General features: G+C 39.8%; 1 protein-coding gene across 1 annotated transcript in view; it reads right to left on the bottom strand.

Annotated features, from left to right (window-relative positions):
- gli2b (GLI family zinc finger 2b) overlaps positions 1-21,347 on the bottom strand; it is a 105,348-nt gene extending 84,001 nt beyond the window's left edge. Inside the window, exons 1-2 of the mRNA XM_037545621.1 lie at positions 20,896-21,347; positions 2,785-2,910 (exon numbers count right to left, since the gene is read on the bottom strand). Coding sequence (XP_037401518.1) covers positions 2,785-2,899 — 115 coding nt within the window. The 5' untranslated portion in view covers positions 2,900-2,910; positions 20,896-21,347. The remainder of the gene's footprint in view (positions 1-2,784; positions 2,911-20,895) is intronic.
- Positions 21,348-21,886: the final 539 nt, after the last annotated feature.

Here is a 21,886-nt window from a genome sequence, read left to right as displayed (position 1 = left end):
TCTTTACTGAACAATTAATGACCATTTCTTAATAATGGCAGGCCACCAAACTCCTACATTAATTTGTAAAAACGCCACGAAATCAAATGAACTATTTCCATTTCAAAAAGTAGCCCTCAACTGCCATCTCTGTCAATCTCATGTCGTCCACTGCTCGGGCTGCCATTTTGACTAATTTATAACGTTTATACTCTGGAGGTAAGAACAAGGTCTTTCAGCCTCATTATTCGTTGCTTTCATCAACTCTCCTGCAGACATGTTTAAAACATGCTCGCTCACTCTCTCTCCCCACCATTGGGTTCTGAACACACAAGAACGCAACACAGAGGGAAGTGTGCACTGCCCAAAAACACGACACGGTTTCAAGCTGTAATTATCTCTCACCTTTGGCATACGCTGCTATTTACTGCATATGTTAGGTGTGATACCTGAAATTCCTGTGTACTGTGCTACTCTAACTGGCTTTAAATTCAACCTGGGCATGAATGACAACTAAATGGGCCTGAATTTAACTTTGGTCTGAGTATTTGTAGGTCCGATCAAAAGAAGAAAGGATTACTAAGCAGAATATTTCAAAAGCCAGTTTCTATATGATGCAGGATTATATTCAGTTCACCTTCTAGTTTCACATCACCAGAATCACACTGTTATATTTACCAATACCTCATATCCTAATATACCTACATTATACAATCAATATTATTACTAGGCCTTCTACATAAATAATGCCATATAACTCTCATGTTTCCACTGTGTGGGCCACTTCCAAACTCTTTAACAATTAATTTCAGATTGCTTTAACAATTCATGGCTTTTTTCTTTCCTTCATTATGGCAGGCCACCAAACTCCTTCATTAATGCAAAAAATGCCAGATATTCACAAGCACTATTTCCATTTCAAAAAGTAGCCCTCAACTGGCGTCTTTGTCAATCTCACAAGGGCCGTGTCGTCCACTGCTCGGGCTGCCATTTTGACTAATTTATAGCGTTTATACTCTGGAGGTAAGAACAAGGTCTTTCAGCCTCATTATTCGTCGCTTTCATCAACTCTCCTGCAGACATGTTTGAAACATGCTCTCTTATTCTCTCCTTTCCACCCTCGCCCCTCCTACTCCTCTCTCTGCTGTAACTTTTCATTACAGTCTCAACACTCGTCCCATCACCTGTGCAGCCCACTCTTGAAAATAAAGGTGTAAAACAGTTCTTTGGAGTCCTGCCATACAGAAGCCATTTCAATGAATGCCAACTTTTTTGTGTAGGCAGCCCTGGTGCTAAGTAAGTTTCAATGGTGTAACACAAACAAAAATTCTGTAGCACTGAAATAAAAGCTATAAAATAATTGTTAAAAAAAATAGTTCCAATCAGTGTAACAATTTGACATTTTAACTAAAAAAAAAACAGTAGCAGTATGCAAATTGTTTGGATTATAATGTGCCTTTTGAAAAATGGTTTATTTCTACCACAATCATTCAGATTAAGGTTTTCACTTTTTGCATCACTAAAAGAGGCAAAATACTGACAGAACCCACACCAGCAGGAGTTTGCCAGATTTTAAGATGGATGTTTTGCTACATAAACATGTTTAATATGTGAGTTTGAACCTAATCATTTAATTCTAAATAGGCTAAAGAATAAAGGCTGAAGCACGAGGGGTGCTTTATCTTCTGAATCCAGACATTGTTTTTAGCCCAAACTTGTTAAAATCCCAAATCATTGCTGGCTATACATATGACATTACAGGGCCCAAACTGAGCAAATTTTGTGCATTTTGTACATCGCAAGGCCCATTGTTTACAAACATCTGGATGTTCTTTGGTGGTTGTGGGGAAATGTGGTAAAACATTCAATGTTGCACAAGACTTTTATAGTAAATATATGCACACAGTTCCCAAATTACACAACTGACTACAATTACAATGAGCACTAGCACTTGATAACATGTGAATGGAAATGTTTACAGTACACAGCGTTCTTTTGCACGTCTGTGATTGTGTTTTATTACATATTCACAAAGGATTAACTTCTCCTAGCATCACCAACAATATTTCCACATTGTACAGCCCTGTATTTTTGGTTATCTTTCAATGGATGTTTCTTTATCCTGGCGTTTTTTCAACTTAAACTCTTTCCACTACCATAGACAGGTTTCCCTGAAGAGGAAACACACCAACTCAAATCTTAGAATAAAAGCCACAAGGCAGGTTTTCTGTACTTTTACTAACTGTAATATATCTTTGAAGAATCATTCAAAAATTCTTTAGGGACCCAAAGGTGGATCCATAGTTTCGCTCCAAAGAACCCCTTTAGAACCCTTTTTATTTTTAATAGTGCAGCTTCTAGCGGAACAGAGGCCTGCCTGGGGATGGCCAGTTTCTCAGTATTAATGAAGAGTACTGATAGTAAGATGTATTAGGATTCCTATCAGAGTGCCACTGAAGTTCACCTTTGACCCCTGAGGGACTTTTGGCTGGACGATTAGAGCCAGAGTCTCCTCACTCCAGACAGAATCTTATCTTTGAAAATGTATATTTTATACATGTACTCTTATGCACAAGTCCTATCTGTTTTCTTTATGTCCTTGGAGTCTGTGATGTATAGTACGCTGCAGGCCTCTACTGGCCTGCACTGTAAGCAACAAGGAAACAGATAAGTGTATGTTTGTCCATGTGGACACGCGCAGTCACATCTCCAATGCTGAAATTTTGAAATTTGAAGTGTGCGCTTTTTACAACTGTATTAGTAAAGCGACACTAATGAAGGGAGGGAGTGAAACGGCAGCTGTACCTCTGGTCAGGAGCGTAGGTGAGGGCTTTTTGGGCAGCTCGCTGAAGCCACTGGCATCCAGGCTGGCTGTTTTACACTCCTTCTTCTCAGCGGCTGTGGAAGCGCTGGTCTCCATTCTGGCCAATTCTGTTTGAGATGAACAAGAAGAAAAGGGGGGGTGGTCAGTCAAGCCAAGGCTCAGCCTGCTGCAGCTAGAAACATATCCAACTACTTTGACCTGACAAAGCTGAAGGATGGACACGCAGGGGTCTCATGTGGGCAACACAGTTGGGCAACTTTAAATGTAGCAAAATACTGTGATAAGTATTGTGCATCATGAAATACTGATCATATTGATAACTGAGTAATCAATTATTTCAATAATTAATCAAGATTTTAAAAAGGCCAAGAATGGACCAAACGGAACCAAAACAAACCAAAGCCTAATTTTTTAAAGATTTATTTACTCAAAATGTTTAGGAAGGTTTAAAAATAGATAAAAACACTATGTGGCAAAAATAGATGGGTGAGTGAGTCCAACAGGTAAATGCTAATCATTTTTGTGTATCATGTGATCAAGTAATCAAGTAATCAAGTACGACTGAGTTATGGTGACAACCCCAGTTTAAGATTGTATTAAAAATACACTGAAGAATATAAAGTGACGATGCAGTGCTCAGCATCTTCAGATAGAGAAGATGCCATTACACTTCTTTCCAACAGAGGGAGCTCTGTGCAACTTTTCTCAGGTGATCAGACTCACAAAATCAAACCACCACACCAAATGCTTACAGTCATACTGTACTTACTGTTCAACCCCTTAATTCATGAACCATTGATATAACTGTGCCGTGACTTTGAGAACACAGAATACAGATTTTGTCCCTTTTCTCTTGTCAGTCTTCTCTTATTAAAAATTAAACAGAGGAAAAAAGGCAATAAGCTCCAACAGAAGAACATTAAGGATAAATAATTAAACAGATGTGCATCTTCAGCAAAAAGACATATATAAATAAAGGCAAAAAGTATATACAATATACCAATAATAATGTGTGGAATTTGGATACTTTTCAAGCAGCATTTTTCACTTTTTTTTACTTTCTTTGACATATCTGCAGATAGAGAACTGATTCAGGCACTGGAAATGTACCATTAAATCATATGGGTTCAAAATAAAAATACTGGTTGGAAAAATAAGTGTTTCATTTGTAATCCTGGAAATGTCATCAACTTTCAGAAGGACCGAAGCACTGCATAAAAACCGTGTCAGAGACAGAAGTTTTCTTCATCTCATGCAGAGGTCATCCAGGTCACAGCAACCAAATGGCACACGAGGGTTACAGCTTTATTCCGTATGATTCAGTGCTGCGTTCTGGCGGGCTACAACGGCTTTATTCGTTTACTCACTCATCCATCTCTTATCTCTCTCTTTTTTTTCACTCAAGGTAAGCCGATTAAGGGAGGTGCCACACTCGTGCGGCTCGGTGGCATCTGTTTGCTTTTTGTTGGGCCAAGAGTGCCGTCGCTGATATCCTGTCTCTAACCCTGCCGTTCTGAGGCCCGCACTTTGTGACGGCTTCAAAGAGCAAAGCTCTTGGTGCCTCGTCCAAGGCTGGAACAGCTGCCTGACCAAATGAGGGCGGAGCTCAGAAGTGCTGTGGCCAAATCAGTCATACGAAAAATGCTCAACAAATCCTGTAATGTGTTTATGAGAACAGGTCCTGACTTGAGATCGTTTTTCATGTGTTAGAATAACAGTATCACTCGTTAAAATCAGTCTTCTGGAGGTTCTTGGCCCAGAGTGTTCTCTGGCAGAAACTCTGGGTGACAGCACTTTTGAGCTTTGTCATTTGATTGACAATTGCTGCATATCTGAAAAATAGCTTTAACTTTATTAGTGCAAATTGAAATATTAAATTCCTTGATACAGTGATATATTTGGGCAATATAATGACAATACATTTATCAATATTGGCCAGCACTAGAAAGGCCTGACCAATATATCATTCTGCCAATTTTATGATCTGAAAATGACATTAAAGTTTCAGTGATTTATCACAGATATCAGCAGATAATCCCAATGTCAAAGCACTAGCAAGGTCTCAATTTTTGAATGAAGGCCGTACTTAATCAGCTCATATGGAAGTCTTTTTTAGTTGAGGTAGGTTAAGGTTATAACTGTCTTACATTTCACACAATTAATAGCGTTCATTCTATCAGTCAGGAGAGTCATATATGTCAGTGAGGCAATGTTAAAAATGTTTGTACATATTGTGACGTATTGACCATATGAAACTATATCAGCCTATATTATTGGCTGTCTAAAGCTAGCTAAAGTCAATGACAAAATTTTCATATCAGTCTAGCCGCAATGGAAAGAGTTCCAAGGATTTTGAAACTGATGATCAAATGTGGGTCCAATGACCTCCAACGCAATATAATAACCATTTCAGCAGATAAAAGCCCAATGTTTAAGTCCATAAAGAGCATGTGAGACCTAACGGGCAATCATAGCGTGTCTTGTCCCCTCACTAACCCCCATCCTAGACACCCTTAGGGCACTCTGGTCCACATGGGGCTGCCCCTGGCTACCACAGTGACCCAGGAGTCAGCACATGACTGGATAATACAGGTGTCAAAGAGCAAACAGACAGATGGCTCTGACAGTAAACAGCTAACAAAGGCACTTTTTTGTTATTTTCTGTCATCAGTCAGCTGCTGGGTGCTGAGCTGGGTGACAAGCCAAGTGAGGAAGAGGAGGCAGGATAAAGACTAATCCTGATCAATAGTCCAAAAACTGGATTTTTAAATGCCCCCCCCCCCACATCCCAGTGGAAGCTACGCCTGAGTTGGGTCATGCTGTAATGTGAATTACAAACTGTTTACATCAGATCCACCCAAGAGACCTCATATTCGACATGAAAGATGTTATTAGGCCTGTCATGATCATGATCTTTTAAATTAATTGCCACATGAAAAACTGAAAATTTTATTGCTTTTTTATCACTGCTCACAAATATTGTAGACCTAAAGTTGCCAAATTGGCAGATTAGCTATTTTGCTTCCTAGCTGTATCTCCTAATTGACTACATATGGCTCAAATAAACAAACATTACTCAGCGCTGCCCTCTAAAAGTGGTAAATCAATAGTCAGAAGTTAGAACTTCTGTTGTTTTCATAAGAACCATGACATGTCTCAATAAATGTGTCACAAACTCTATTCACAATTTGGTTGCCGCAACGTTTTTACCTTGAAAGCTAAGAGCTGAGGAGTGAAATTGCAGTGATTTTTATTATCGGGTGACTGTGTAGTAATCAGACCTAAACTCATGGGCTGGTGAAAACATGCCTTTAGAATGAAGGAAATAAAGGATATTTTAGCTCTTCAGAAACCCTAGTCTTCTTTAAATGACAAAAAAATGGATCAGCACTCACAAACAGACAAGCTCACCTTCCCTTTCTGTGAGAAACATCTCACCATTAAAGAGGAATTCCACTGATATTTCAAAAATACTGCATAATTCAGTGGTTGAAATGTAAAGTCATTCAGAGTGGTTAGATGTCAAACAGAAACTTGCAGACATTGGTGGTGATAGCACTCAGGGGTTTTGAGGGCGACAATGCAGACATAGTCATTTTACTGATATACAAAAGCATTAGTTTAGAGTTTGTAATATATAATGTTGATAATAATTAAACAGGGGTAAAAACGAAAGTTTCCCTTGGGGAACTATGCTGTCTGACAATATCTTGCATGTATCTCAATGTGAACTTTTTAAAAATAAAAAAGTCCAAATTATTATCCAGTCTGTCATAAAACAATACATCAAGCAGCACATTCAGAACCTTTTCATGTAATAACTTTCTGTGACGTCTTAAGACATCTGGTTCCTATAACCGATGTGAACAATTCTGACAACCATTATATTATGCAGAAATGATTTCCCTTTAAGTCCAATCAAGATGGACTGATTTACCATTCAATTAGGGCTTAGGCTAAAGACTGGCCTGCACTTGGACCAAAAGCATGGAAAACCTGAATTCTGCACAAACTCTTCTAGAAGTTCTTCAGGATGTAAGAGAACATTAATCTCTCTGAGTAAAAGTTTCCCATCAAAGGTTTAAAAAGAATGTTTATATATTGAAACTTTTTGTGATATCAGTATTGCAAAAGCCCATATTGCAATTAAAAAGCAATATATTGTCCAGCACAAATTCAAATTCATTGTAACAACACTTGATGAGTAAAAGACTATGAAAATCTACCGTTCACAATAACCACGTGAAAGATGTTTTGTGTGAATATATTCAGTTGATTGCGTTCTAAATGGTCAAAGAGTACAATACGCACAAAGACCAAGGAATTCAAACAACAGTCTATAACCTCCTCTTATTCATACTCAGCTCGCATAGACCATTTATCGCTAGGGGCTTCCAAATCATGGCTCTATTTTTTCAGGCTTAAGAACACAAAAAAGGCGTGAAAGGACCTGACGGACAGGCCTGTGTGCTCTTTGGGCCGGCTGAGGCGGCCGGCTCTCTTTGAAGGGGCTTAACAGGTGTGAGGCGGCTATTCTCCTTCGTGGGCCCTGGTGGAGATGGATGTGTCCTGTGAATGCGGTGCTATTCTAGCAGCGAGAAAATCCCCACAGCATCGGAGGGCTCATTAGGAGCCAGCAGTCAGCCTAAAGACTTTGGCTCATTAATTATACCCGCTGAAATAACAGGCGTCATTCATGGGCCCTTACTAAAGGGCCAATGATCATTGTGTTCAGAAGCCGCCAAATCTCTGAATGCCCTGACAGAAGAAGTGCCACTCCATGTCAAGTGCTAACAGCACATTATAGCGAGAGGGTGTGAATGTGTGTGATCTGGTCGTTTTTGGCCTGCTTGCCGATTAAGCTCGAGCACGAGTGATTTCTCACTTCATTAATAATGTCGCTATACCAAACCTTTAGCTAATGCACACGTGTAAAACGCTCTCAACAGGCTTCAGACAAAGCAGAGGATTAAACAAATGAGAAGGATTTAATCATTAGTCATAGAACTCAAAATGGTTCTTGTTAGCATATTAAAAAAAACCTCGACGCACAGCAGGGCCACATACTGGGCAGTTAACTCCAACCCTCCTTTGTCAGCTATCACTGCCTTTAGGTACACACACACAGTCATTGAGCTGGGCATGATAACTAACAATAGAAGGCTTTAGGAAAAGATAATTGAGGAGAACAACAACTTCTGAACTTAACTCTTCCCCATTCAAGGCACCATTGTGTTGAAATCAATGACATGTTTGTTTTAGCACCTTGTACTCTCTCTGTAGGCCCACTGCTTCTGTTCATAACCTGCCCCCCCTCATCCGAACCCTCCAAAGTCCTCTAAAAGAACACTTGAGAGGAATGCAAACACATATCAAAGAGTCAGCTTGTTTGAAGATCTTGAGAATCTTCTACTTCTGCTACTCAAGCTCAAAGATATAAACAGGTGGGACCATCTCACAACTGTCAAGAGGAAACATGTAAGAAGGCCTGCATTTAAAGGGGAATTTCAACAATTTTACCAAAAAATCTGTGGTTGACATGTAAACATGTGGAATGATTTGAAATGTATCGACTGATTTCTTTGTAATGGTGGTGATAGGAACCAGGAATTATATCCACAGCGACACAACAAACATATATATGTTTATCTGCTATCCAAGTGAACTTGCACATGCTTTCTGAGCTTTTGTATGTAATGTTAATAATGACAGAATGATGGTAAATCTTCTGGAAAAAGTTGGAAAAAATTCAACAAAACAGTTTCCGTTGGTGACTGAACATACTTCGCCACGATAAATGGATTTTAACATACACACTTACACCTAAAACCTTCTCAAAATTGTCATTAGACAGTGTGTCAAGCATCAGGCAGTGCATTCATAATCAATTCATGTAATAACTTTCTGAAAGGAACCTTAAAGACGTTAAATGCTGTGGATGTCTTGTTACAATCACCATATCAATTCCCTGTAAACAACTGTGACTTAGTGAGTTTCAGAGCATTTCACATCACATAACTTTGAATCACTTTATGTCTTAACAATTTAATTGTGCAGAAATTTGGAAAATCAGAGGAATTCCCCTTTTAGACTAGTTGCAAATAGGTCAGTATGGGAACAGAGTTCATGAAACGTATGCCTGCCTGGCCTCCACGTCCGCTGATGAATACTCTATTACCGCGTCAGCTTTCTGAAGCGCTGGAAGGTTAGCAGTGCTTCATTCGCAGGTGGCCAGCTGTTGCATTATGGAGAGATAACCCACCCCATAGAGACAGAGTGAGGGGGCCAACATGTAGTCCAGCCCATTTCCTGTGTGAAACGCTGTCCATTACCTCAGACAAAGCCCAGCTGTTAGACATAAAGCAGATTCAAAGGTTGCTCGTTGTATTAAATGGATGTCTCTCTTTGGGCTCTTTAAGAGGACTGTGAAAATAAAGACATTAAAATACTTTATTATTAATTGCACCATGCTGATAAATTGATAGCTTATGGAATCTGATGTTCTAACCTTTAAGTTAGCACAGAAGCTGAACGGAGATATACATTCTAGCAGACTGAATCCTCAAATTTTGTTTAATCTGAAAAATATGTACCTCAATGGAGAAAAAACACTATTTTCCATTTGATTTGAATGAAACTGCACCACAGCGAACTCAAAGTTGTGCCCTATTTTTACATTTTAAATTAGCAAGGAAAAGCTTAAGACAGCTAAGCCAAACTAGAAACATTCTACATGCTCAAGTTCCAAGAAACACGCACAAGGAATTCAGAACAAATGTTCATTAAGTCTGCATACTTTATGACCAAGTAGTTTGTGGTCATATAACTTAATCAAAACGTGTCAGAAATGTTTAATGTGCAGTGGAAATAGCCATGTGCTATATGGTTCAGAATTAGCATCTTTTGCTGGAAGAGAGAATGTGGGGGCCCCAGTACCTTGAATTCAACCCATCCAAGATAGTGGGGGAAGAAAGAGAGAAAGAGAAAGAGGTATTCTCCACATCTGATGAAATGGATGTCTCCATATTCCAGGTGCGCTGAGCTTTCTGGAGAGCCGTTTGGCTCATCACACAGGATTACTTACAGCAACCCACAACCCATCATACTGAGTAATTACAGCACGAGCTGTCGGCCAAACAAATGGCTCTGACAGAACACTGAAAGGTCACATAGCGAAATCCCAGAGAACGCACTGAGTGCTTGCTCTCTCTCTCTCTCTCTCTCTCGCTCTCTCTCTCTCTCTCCCCCTCCTCTTTTGCGTCTGGTGCAGCCATTCAGATGAGTCGGAGCAAAGCTCGCTCTTATGGTACATAGGCAGGGTTAATGACACTTACATATGCACTAAAAGGAGAAAACAAAACACCACCCGTCCAAACTGGGAGGTCAAACTTTAACTTTACCACCACAGTATAGGTTTGACATTCATAAGTGCAGCTAGAAGAATCTTTCAACTCCTATTTTGAACACTGTCAAGCAGAAGGAATGATCTTATGTAACTGAACGCCTACCAAGAGTCACATTCACTTGATCGGACTCTCTTGTGTTATGAGGTTGCTGAAAGATTGCTGGGGAGGATGTCTTGACTGCATGAAATGGAATTACTTTGAAATGGTACAGGTGTTGCCACTCACCCATAAATGCCCCTCTGACCGGAGTAGGACTAGTTTTAATACTCCCTAGAATTTGAGAGTTATTACTGTGCTTTTGCTTACACCATTTAAATATAATTACATAATTACACAATTAAAGACATAGTTACATAAATAATGTAATCTACATTCAATTTACATTATGCACCAGCCAGTTTGATACTATACTTATTACTTATTTACATTTGTTGTGATCTCAAATAATGACAAAAACTTGCCAAGGATGGTTTCCTTTTTGCAAAATAAGACTACACACAAAATAATTTACCAACACAAACATGGAATTGCCTGTACATTTATAATGAACCATTTTGTGCTTCAATGAGTGACAAGTGTGAATAATTTCACCGGCTATCATTAGCCATATCCGCGTCTTACATGCTACACAGTCTTCCTAAAGGTCATTACATACCAAACATAAGGTAAATATACGACATGGATATGTGAAATATACAGATACCATCTGCAGCATCAAATATCTAAAAAAATCTTTACAAATATTCACACTGCGAAAAACAAAACAGAAGAATGTCAAGTGCAAAAACATAATGAGCAAATCAGATATAGAAGAAAGAGGAGATAGAGAGAACATGAGAGAAAAGTGAAAGGAGAATGGATTTTCACCACCTCATTCAGTAGCTGAAACTCTGTTAGCGCTTCTGCATTTTGCTTGAATATCCATAACTTAGTCTGAGCTGCTTTTGGACATTCTAGTACCATAAGTAACAAGGAAAAGGACAAACTAGTTTGTCAAAAAGTTGTAGTTGCTGGGAAACAGCTGATCTGTCAACTTTGTTATGGGCATCGTCAAGACAAAAGACAACAGCGATGGGTCGATTGAGTCTGTGTCACCTGTGAAAATTGCTGAACAGAGCTGTGAATAAAATAATGTTGCATGTTTGCCACCTAAATATTGCATTTAGTGCATTTGGTATATATATATCGCTGCTGTCAGTCTTTGACATAATTATTTGAAAATACCTGTGACCGTGTTGTGTGTAAGTTTCATGATGATTGGACCAGAATAAATGGCCCAAAATGAAAAAGAAAATCTGGTTCCATTGGCTTACATTAAAAGTAAAGTAGGTTTTTTCCTTCTCCTGTAAAATTGCCATTTTGGAGATATTAGGTTTTGTTCCGACAACAACAACAATATATACACACACACACATATATATATATATACATGTTCTGAGTAATTTACTGATATCCGAATAAACCACACAAATATGTACAAAAAGGCCTAAAACATTAACCCTTTAAAATCTCAGGCTTATTATTCAGTAACTCCAGGTACTTCATTGCAAACTCGCTGAGCTATTCTTAGGTTATAAAATTGTAATAAAACCTTGTGTCTACTGGTGGGCCCTGGTCATTTATGGGGTTGATATGATAACAATAATTTAAATTATGTGATACAGACATTTTCAGTTGACATACAGAGACTCACAATGAAAAACCACTGAAGTGGGTAACGGGGACAGTTTAGGTTGTATGCACGGATTACTGAGCCAAAGGGTCAGCTAGGGGGCTGTCTCTGGCTCCCACAGGGGTAGGCATGTGGACCTGGTTCTGAATGGGGGGATGAGGTGAGAGAGAGTTCCCTGTGGCTAGGATCACACCCCCCGCTGGTAAGTGCAATATCCTGTGGGTGATCTCCTTGGGTTTGGCCAATGTCAAACAGATGTTGCGATTATAGCCCCCACTGAACTTCTGCAAAGGAATTTCTTATAGGAGGATCCATGCTGTCTCTGGATCAGCCGCCACAATTATTACTGCTCCGATGTGCCGAGCACAGCTATTCCACCAGCTTACACAGCACAGAAAACACGTCACTCCTGCCTTCAGGCATGGCCTTAAGAGCAAATCCTCGAGGAAACTTTCTATTGCTTCAACCGCCATGCCTCTAGTTCTTTTACATGGCTACCTTTGATCCAGTAGCCAAATGGTGTTGTTAAGAGACCCTTGTGGTTTAACAGCCAGCCTGTGCTGTAAACGTCCTCGCCTGTCTGTGTTTGACCACTGAAGTGGCGAGTCAACTGTTTCACCACACACTAGACTCCTCTTTTAAGAGTTTGCCATCCACTTGAGGAGGACATTTTAAGAGATAGAGGATTGCGAGTGAAAACTCGCTGATCAGAGTCTTACTCATCCTCAACTGGGTACATTTCTGTCTGTCAAACACAAGTTTTTCAGAGGTGGGCGAAAAAATGCAATGTCACATACTTAGACATTTTCATAATTCATGATATGTAGTATAAGTTTAAATCTGTAAACTAATTTTGATGATTTAACTGCAAAATGGACTGTTAAGGACTGTAAAATGTGCCAAGATCATCTATCATGTATATTATGCTATGGTAAAATATATGTCTGAACATGAGTCCATTACCAAGAACACAGGGTTAAAAACATGATGAGAAGACAGATAAACATTAAAATGATTTTCCTCTGACAAACTAACACGTTGGCAAATCCTCCACCTGTAAGAAGACGAGTTCTCGTCACCATCCACTGCTGTAATGGTTACATCTATCAAATCATCTAAATAGGCAGCCTCTGTTTCTCACTCAACAAGAAAACCTGATTTCCCTCAGCTATTTTCAGTGGTAAAACATGAGTGAAATGTATAACCGATAAAGGTAAAACTACTGCCTATCATTTGAAATCGTTTTTTTTTTTTTTTTTTTTCCCTGTGAGTCCCTTATGGATACTCGGATATCAAAAACAAATAAATGAATCCAATCCTGTAACAAATCTATCTTGAAAAAGTACACATTCACATTGTGTGATGTGATGTTTCTTCCTATGGGCTGGTAGAGTGAATAGTTTCAGCATGATAACCTACTTTTAGATGCTCATCTTAAGTGAAATACTTCAATTAAAAATAGCTCAGAAGTTTTTACCAAAGAGATAATGGAACAGTAGTGAGGTTTCAATATCGCCTGTCTCTTTGTAACACATTCAGTTGTTCAGTTTTCTGTAAGCACTCACGACACTCTTTTTAGATATACTCAGAAAAGCGCATCATGATAGTGATACTGTAAAGAACATTTCAACATAATGTCCAACCTTTATTTTTTACTTTACTTTTTTACCTCGAGGATTATAAGCATATTTCCTCCTGCCATCAGCTTGACCTTTATCCTATAGTCAGAAGTCTAAACAGAAGACTAAACATTCTACGTATGCTATCATTTCTGGGCCACATCTCTGTACGAAAAGTTGCACGATTGCTGTACTACCAGACCATGCTGAAAAAAAAAAACTTCATCCTTTCTATATTCCGATGCTTTACTCACGGGACGGAACATTTATTGGAGCAAAATGTCAGTATGATTTATCCAGCCACCTGCTTTTGTCTTGACCTTTCCTTAAACTTAGCATGCGTAACTGTTCCATGGTTACCCAGCTGAATTCACTTTAAAAAACCACATTACTGGACGTGGACAAGATAAACGCCAAGGACAGGCTTGTATGGGCTACTCTATTACAACCTAAAACTTCCAAGTGTTGGGAAGATGAAGGATGCAACCGCAGTTGTCCCACAGCCATCCCTCTTTCCGGGACGGGACAAACCCAGTCGGGCCCTGACCCAAAGCCTGATTGTAAGAGTGCTTTTGATTGCTAACGGCTAACACATGGAGCTTTTATCCAGGGCATCATATGTGAGCCCTGTCTTCTAGTCTGCCTGTTAGGAGTCTGTGGCTTGGCTGCATTTCAGCGGCTTTTCAATTTCATCTCTCTGGTATTGAATCTAATGAAGAACATGCCCCTGTGAAGGCAACAGGCCTAGTTAGCCTGCTCTGGAGCACCGCTTCTTGGACAAATAAGCCATCAAGGGTTGTGTCGCCCCAGCAGAGCGTTCTCTCTCATGATAACTGAATCTCCATAATGTAAATAGTGCTGGATGTTATTGTTAAAATCAACATGACAGTCTTTTCTAGATAAATCGCAGTATCACATGCTACTTAAATTTGCAATAATAAAGTTATCAAACCCATGCTTCCTGAGTTTTTGTACTCCACACTGTTTAAAAATGAAAGTTTCTAAATTGTTGCTGGCTTGGATGCACTGTTCTAGGAAACATTCTAATTGGTAGAGGTTCTTTAAACTTTAAAAAGGGTTTTTACAGTCTCACTCATCTACAACAATAATTTAAAATAATATTTTATTCCATTATCCACTATATTAGGTAATCAAAAAACTGATTCTTGTATTGCAAGGTCCTTCAATTTCAGTCCTTAATGGACAGGTCTTTAGCACTTAATGCACCAATTAATTCATATTAATTGACAGATGTGCTTGAGTAGATGAATCACCAGCTTGTGCTGGATACTGACCCTCCAGCACTGGAACTGAGAACCCTATTCTATGGCATTGCTCCAAAGAACTTTGTTTGTTTTCAAGAGTGTTTGCTAAAAGAATGTCTAGAACTGTTTTGTTCTGTTGTGCTTCTCGCAAAAAGAACTTTATGCAGTTCTGTAAACATTCATCATTACCCAAAGGCCCAGATTCATGGAAATAAACCATAGCTTTTTATGCCTTTAACTGTTCCTTCAAAACAATCTGAAGTGCCCAACAACACAGTCCCAAACTGCATGCTCAAATACTGATTGCTCACATAAAGCCATGCAGCCGACCCTCGCTAGTCATCAGGGGATTTTCTGCCATTAAGCATTTGTCTGAGATGTGTACGATTCTATCTGGACTGATAGTGATGATGATACATTTGTATTGCTGAGTACAAATCCAAAGCTTGCTGCTGTCAAAAGTTCTTTAAGACTTCGAAGAGGATCATCTGGTTACACCATTCCTTCAGGAATTAATTAAGTCCTGAATCAAAGCATGCCAAGAGGTGCTATGGATACCCATCACATTTCATAGCAAGATGAGCTTCTGGCGCCCCTGATGGCGCATGGACCTTTGATTTCACGGCGTCTCTTGGTGTGTGATGTCCTTTCATGAGACAGGGCCTCTCTGATTTCATTCACTGTAATTAGATGGTGCTTGATGCCTGATTGTCTCCGCTTGATGAGGGCCTCTCCTTATGCCTCGGTTGATGCCCTTCCCCAGAGCCCTGCAGCTGACTGTTCATTTAAATCTCACTGAGCTGCTGAATTAGCTACTGAAGGGAATGAATCGGAGTTCATCCTACCAGCCAAACTACCTTAGAATAGGGCTGCACAATATATCGCTGCTGTCGGAACAAAAACTTGTATCTCAATTTTTGTCATTTTTCAGTTTTTTTTTAATATTTTGGAAGCACCTGCTGGCCTTTACATTGTGTCTTGATGAACAGACCAAAAGAAACAGCCTTAAATGACGTGGACAAATGTCTGGTTCCATTGACTTACATTAAAAGTAAAGTTGTTTTTTTTCCTTCTCCTGTAAAGTTAGCATTTTGGAGATACAAGGTTTGGATCCAACAGCAGTGATATTGTATATCAACTGTTTGGTGATACTGGTCTTTGCAAAGGCTACAATATGCAAATGATTTTTTTTACTGAGTTAGGGAGCACCCCAGCCAACCTCATACATATAAGATGGCTTCTAAGGTATTTTTAAAAATATCTTCATGTGTGCAGGCAAGTTAAACCTTTTTTTAATTTACCACTATGTTACCATTAAATATTGCATACAAATCCTCAGACAACCAGTGTCGGTCCATTAGTCCCTTTGGATATTAATTGATATTAATGGTATCTGCTTTACATACATTGTAACCCCTTGTTCCAATCAACTACGAAATCTTAATTGACAAATTTGTCTACAATGCACCATTTCACGTTGCCGGCTCTTTAAGATATTAATATTAAGATGCTAATAAAGCACTGAAAATAACAACTTTGAATTAAAGCACAACCTACTTACCTTAAATCTATCTTAAGTGTACTTTCACCAGCTTTGCATTTGACAAAGGTAAGATTTTAGGTGAAGATTTTAAATATCTCTAATGTGAGGTAGCATCAATGCTGATCGATGCATGAACGCCACTGTACAAAATGCACAGAACAGTTCAGGACTCTTTATATGAGTCTGCAAAAACTACATATTAACAGTCAGTTCAAAGCTCACACCGTTTCTCCTCCAAACCAGCTTCTCACACTTTCTCAGAATAGTTCCCCGCTCTCAAAGAACCATCTTTCTTTAACAAGCTCTTCCCCCAGTTCATTAAGAGCTCTATTCTATTCTCATGTCTCTGACACTTGTATGAAAAATCCCTACTTTTAACTTCCTTTTCAAATTTTTCATAATCGACTCCGTGATCTGCACTGCATTCCTCGAGTGACTTAATGTAGTACACTCATTTTCAGACTTACAACATATTGGGCTGTCATTGTTAATAACCAAACTGACATCTTTGCTTTCTCTGTATAAGTTCACATGCCTTTTCCTGTTTAAGCCAGAGGAGAAATATTTCCTGAACGGCCGCCTTTCTGAACGCAAACGTTCACCTTGACACACGCGTCTTATGGCGCCCTGGTCTTACATGGGATCCTGGGTCCCATATGGAGTTTATCTACGTCTCTTTGATGAGCGGTCCCATGTGGTCAGGAATTGTGTACCCTTCAGCAGAGCCAGCCACTACAGCGGGGGTTTAGAGAAAGAGAGGGCAATGGAGAGCAAGACAGAGAGAGAGAGACAGAAAGAAAGTGAGAAAGAGAGAGAGAGAGAGAGAGAGAGAGAGAGAGAGATGCTGGCCACAAAAACTGCCCGAGGACAAATCAGTCCACAACTGGTGGAGAGATTTCTCAGAGCAGACGAGAAAACAAAAATATTAGTGTTCCGCTGGTCTGGGTTTATGGAGGCAATTATGTGTGTTTGCTCTTTGGAGAGATAGAAATAATACTTAGCATGGGGGCTAGCACTGTCTGTTTAAATAAATCAAAAAATGGAACAACAAACGGAAAATAAGTGCTGAGAGGCACTGAAACATTTCAATATAATGATCAAATTCAATATAATTTTTTAAGTGAACATTACTAAGGATATATCTAAGAATGGCTTACAACCCTGGCGTTGCTTGTTTGACTGGCCCATTTTGTTCTTATAAAATTACACCAAAGGGAACTTTCCATGCTATTTTGAATGGTAACCAGACAATATTTCCAGAAAGAAAACTTACTATTTATTTAGTATTTGATATATTTTGAAATGTATGTTCTATGCAACCTTAAGCACTGCAGTGACATACAATGTAGTAGTTTTTGTCTCTATCTCTATCGCTGAAACTAAAAACCTGAATTGTTGAGCGCCACCAATACTGGTACACAAGCAGAGACAACATATTATAGTTGGACTATATGGCCTATTGATAATTCTGATGATACAGGTTAAACTTTATCACTCAACAGTCAGCCTATTCACCCACTGAAGATAATTAGGCCAATATGGCTATGAGAAACAATGCAACTCAAGACGTGTCTGAGCCCATTTGCCCAAAATCAGTTTGGTATAACATAACACAGATTTTCAAGGGTCACCGCTTCCATTGAGTCGCCATAATGGAGTGACTTTTCAAGAGGTCAACTCCCTTCGGATTCCTCCACATATTGGAGAAGGACCGACTTCATATACTGCAGTGAGAAAGGCCATTGTGCTCGTTTAAAAAAGAGAGCGATCCTTTGCTCAAGGATCAATGACTCAGAAATAGGAGGTTACTAACAAAACTTGGAACAGACAGATCGCAGACCGTCTGCTAAGCCTGGGAAAAGTTCATGATTACCAGAGTGAAACTTGGCTGATCGATGTCAGCTGATAAGCATTGGCTGATTGATGTCAGTTGCTATATGTTGGGTAAGAAAAAGAAATTCAACCAAAAATCAAATACTCATTTAAATATATAGAAATATGCACATGAGGTACAATGTAAAAATGTGCTTTTAATGAAATGTGAAATTTACAAAGCAATTAAATATCCTCGTGTAGACTGTTCAGGTATGACAGTCTGGAGATGACAAAGTAAAAAAAAGCTCTTTAGCTCCTCAATAGCCAAAATAGGGCCAAATAATACTGTCCATTTTGGAGTAATGTAAAATGGACAGTATAAAAATCTACTTAAACATCTGACTGTTTTTGGATCCTCAATAGTCAAAAATAATGACATCAAATTGGAAACATCTCTGCTTATTTTAACCCTAAATAGAACTTTGTATCTACTTCCACATCATACTACTGACTACTTTTCTATACTTCTATACTTCAGCCTTGTCTTGAGCATTACTTTGTACTTTTGTGCTTGTCAACTCTGACCTCTTAAACACACTTCATTTCATCAAGAGGAACCCTGACTAAATGGCTCCTAAGCCAAACGACAATACTGGATTAGGTGGTAAAGTGTTGTTGCGTGCTTGAAGAAGGCAGCCTCTCTCAACTTAACCTCTGAATCGTCTCTGCGGGGAGCTTCACGCACGTTTTCAACAAGGCTGCTCAAATCGCTCCACTTCCTGCATGCCAGGCTTTTCTGGTATTGCTGTTATTTTCCCCCTTTATTTCGCGGCATTTTGGTCCATTAAATCCGCCGCCAATGGGAGTCGAAGAACAGGAGCTGGTGGGTGAAGGCTGGGCTGAGAAGGGGACGTGTGAAAATGGCAGGCGAAAGGCTTCGGGCGAGATGAAAGGGGCATTGCCCGTCATGCGGCTCGGAGGCCGATGACCGCAAGCTCCAACGGGCCTGAATAATCTGAATGGCCTGTCGTTCTTTTACATCCTTTCAACCTCTTCAGCCTGACTGCTGGAACTCTTCATAGTGAACAATAGCAAATGCACTAAAACTTTTTTCTTATGCTAATGGATGTGACCGGGTCCTTGCATGGAAAAAAAAGGAAGGGAAAAAAAAAATCACTCCCACCAACTCTTTTTGCCTCTTCCTCCAGGATTTAAATGGGCCAATTAGAGTTTTTTCCTGCATTTTTTTAGCTTGTTCTGCCTCCTTGTCAGCTAAATTTCCGAGCATACAGCCCTTTCATTCTGTCCCAGTGAATCGCCCAGAGGTTTTCTTTCTCCCTCCTTTTTTCTCACCACCTTTACAGAATGACTGCACTAAAGCCGTACACATAGATACCATAACAAAACAAAACATGTTTATTATCAGGCCAATTCCTGATATTTATTCTAAAGCATTTCAGCATGAAACCCCTACAGTAAACAGGAAAGAGAAAAGCCGCTAAGAGCGTGGCGGTGTTTCAGTTTGGAGAGCAAACATCGGGCCTTTCAACTTTCAACAGCCCGGGCGCCTCTGAAAAACTTGAGCTCACACCAAGCTGAGTTAATTAGCTTTTGTTTTCACTGTTGACAAATTGGACTCAACATGGCAGAGCCTGTGGTGCTTGATATTAATAAAATACAATAAAAGTTTCAAACTTGGAACTTGAGCTTTAATCACAGTAGTTGCACTGTTTTAATGTAATCTAATGAGCCTTTCATAAATTAGTATTCATAAATATTCGTGCACGCTTGAAGAGAGATGATAAAATAAAAAGAGCTTTTTTACCTTCTTCAAAAATGGAACTTGTATTAAACTTCAAACAGCTTTACACTCTCAGATATTATAAAAACTAAGTTTTCAGCCTGGTTATAAAATTGTTACAAAAGTACACCTAAGCCACCATTATGGCTTATGGACCATAGAGCTGAATGATTTGAGGAAAATATTTTATTGTGACTCTTCTGACTAGGATTTTTTACTGCAATTCAAATTGCGATTAACTTCTATAAATTAAATAATACATCTTTTTTTTTTTTTTTTTTTTACCAAGAAGACCAAAACGTCCACTTTTTTGGCTTGAGGCTTGTCCGCTGAATGTAGTCTGCCAGACAGCCAATAAAATGTGGTTGTGATGTCACAACACACGAAGTTTTGCTCGCCTATGTTGGGTCTAACTTATCTACACTTTACAAGCTTTTTTTCTTTTTAGGTTAAATTTGCCCACTTAAAACTTAAGACTTTGAGAATGTAGACTGTAATTCTGAATAACCGAAGCTCCAGAAAGGACTAGAAAACAAAATAGCGATAAATTGCGATTTAAAAACGATGAATGTTTCAGCCACAGCTGAAATCTTTTGAATCAGTTCGGAAACCCTTGCTGTAACGGGGTTTGGCGCCTTGCACCTTTCTGGCTACATCTTGTCCAGTGTGGATCAAGTTGCAACACACACAAAAAAATAATATATATATATATATATATATATATATATATATATATATATATATAAAATGTTGAAACTCCAACGTGAAGTCTGCCGAAAGTTTAACAGCAGCCCCCGAGCATTTCTTTACCTGACGGTTCCATTTCTCGAGCTGGATAGGCTAGTAAGAATGTAAACAGCTGAGGTCAGTTCGAGTGGGCTAGCCTACCGTTAACGTAAAGTACTTATTGGCGTCCAGTCGAGCCGCACAAACATGACAGTTTAAACATATCCAACACACTTTTAACTCACCTCGACAATGTCAGCGCTGGTTCGGTCGCCCAACTGAAGTCTTCTCCCAAAACACGACTCGAATTCTTCAGTCTTCAGAGGAAACTAACGCTAGCTCGGTCCAGAGAGCACAGGACACGCATCCTCCAGAGCTCGACTCGCGAGGAATCCATGAAGAACCAAGTCCAAACTTTAGCCTGACGGAGAACCGCGCTAGCGTTACTTTCTCCGCGCGCTGCGCTCCTCAGACTCGTCCTCCCTCTCACCGCTTCATTCAGAAAGTTCGCCGGAGGAACTTGGAGGCTGTTCTTAACTACTTTTTTCGAGCTCTCAGTGACGGCAACCGTTGACTAAACTTCTCGCGCGACGTGAACCGCTAGCATCTCTCGATGTCGCTGGCGCGCGCGCAGATGAGGAAAAGCCTGACGAAGAGTTTGGACCGTTGGACCGACGGTAGACGTAGACGTTTAACGTAGAGAGCCTCGAGCTGATCTGATTTCATCTCTCTCTCTCTCTCTCTCTCTCTCTCTCTCTCACTCTCTCACTTCCCCAGTGAGTTCAGCCATTTGCTGCTCCAGATGGGCCGGGCTTGGGGAAGCAGAGCCACTGAAAAGTTTTGAAGTTTGGTCGCGGTTCACTTTCCACCCCTGATCCAGCTTCCCCTGCCGGACACGAAAGGTACACAGGCGTAAACCGGACAGATGTCAGCTGAGCTGCTTTTTAATTCACGCGCGATCGGCTCAAGCGTGACTTTTAGCCCGAACCATCTCCAGCATCACTTCTGAAAATGGCATTTTCTGAAATAGTGATCTGTAATGGGATATTCTGCCAACTGGCCGACGATTAAGCCTGTCTCATCAGCCTCAACACGTTTGGCCACTTACAGATTCGCCACGGTGAAGTCCTGCGCTGGGTGTTTTGTTCATGGACGTATCAGCGCCATTTGTACCGTTTGCAGCACAAAGTCTGACCGCTTTTAACACCCTTACAAACTGTAAAGGAGAAAGAAATG

Source organism: Pygocentrus nattereri, chromosome 15, assembly GCF_015220715.1.
Source record: "Pygocentrus nattereri isolate fPygNat1 chromosome 15, fPygNat1.pri, whole genome shotgun sequence".
Taxonomy (NCBI): Eukaryota; Metazoa; Chordata; class Actinopteri; order Characiformes; family Serrasalmidae; genus Pygocentrus; species Pygocentrus nattereri.
This window is presented reverse-complemented; position numbering and strand designations above follow the sequence as displayed.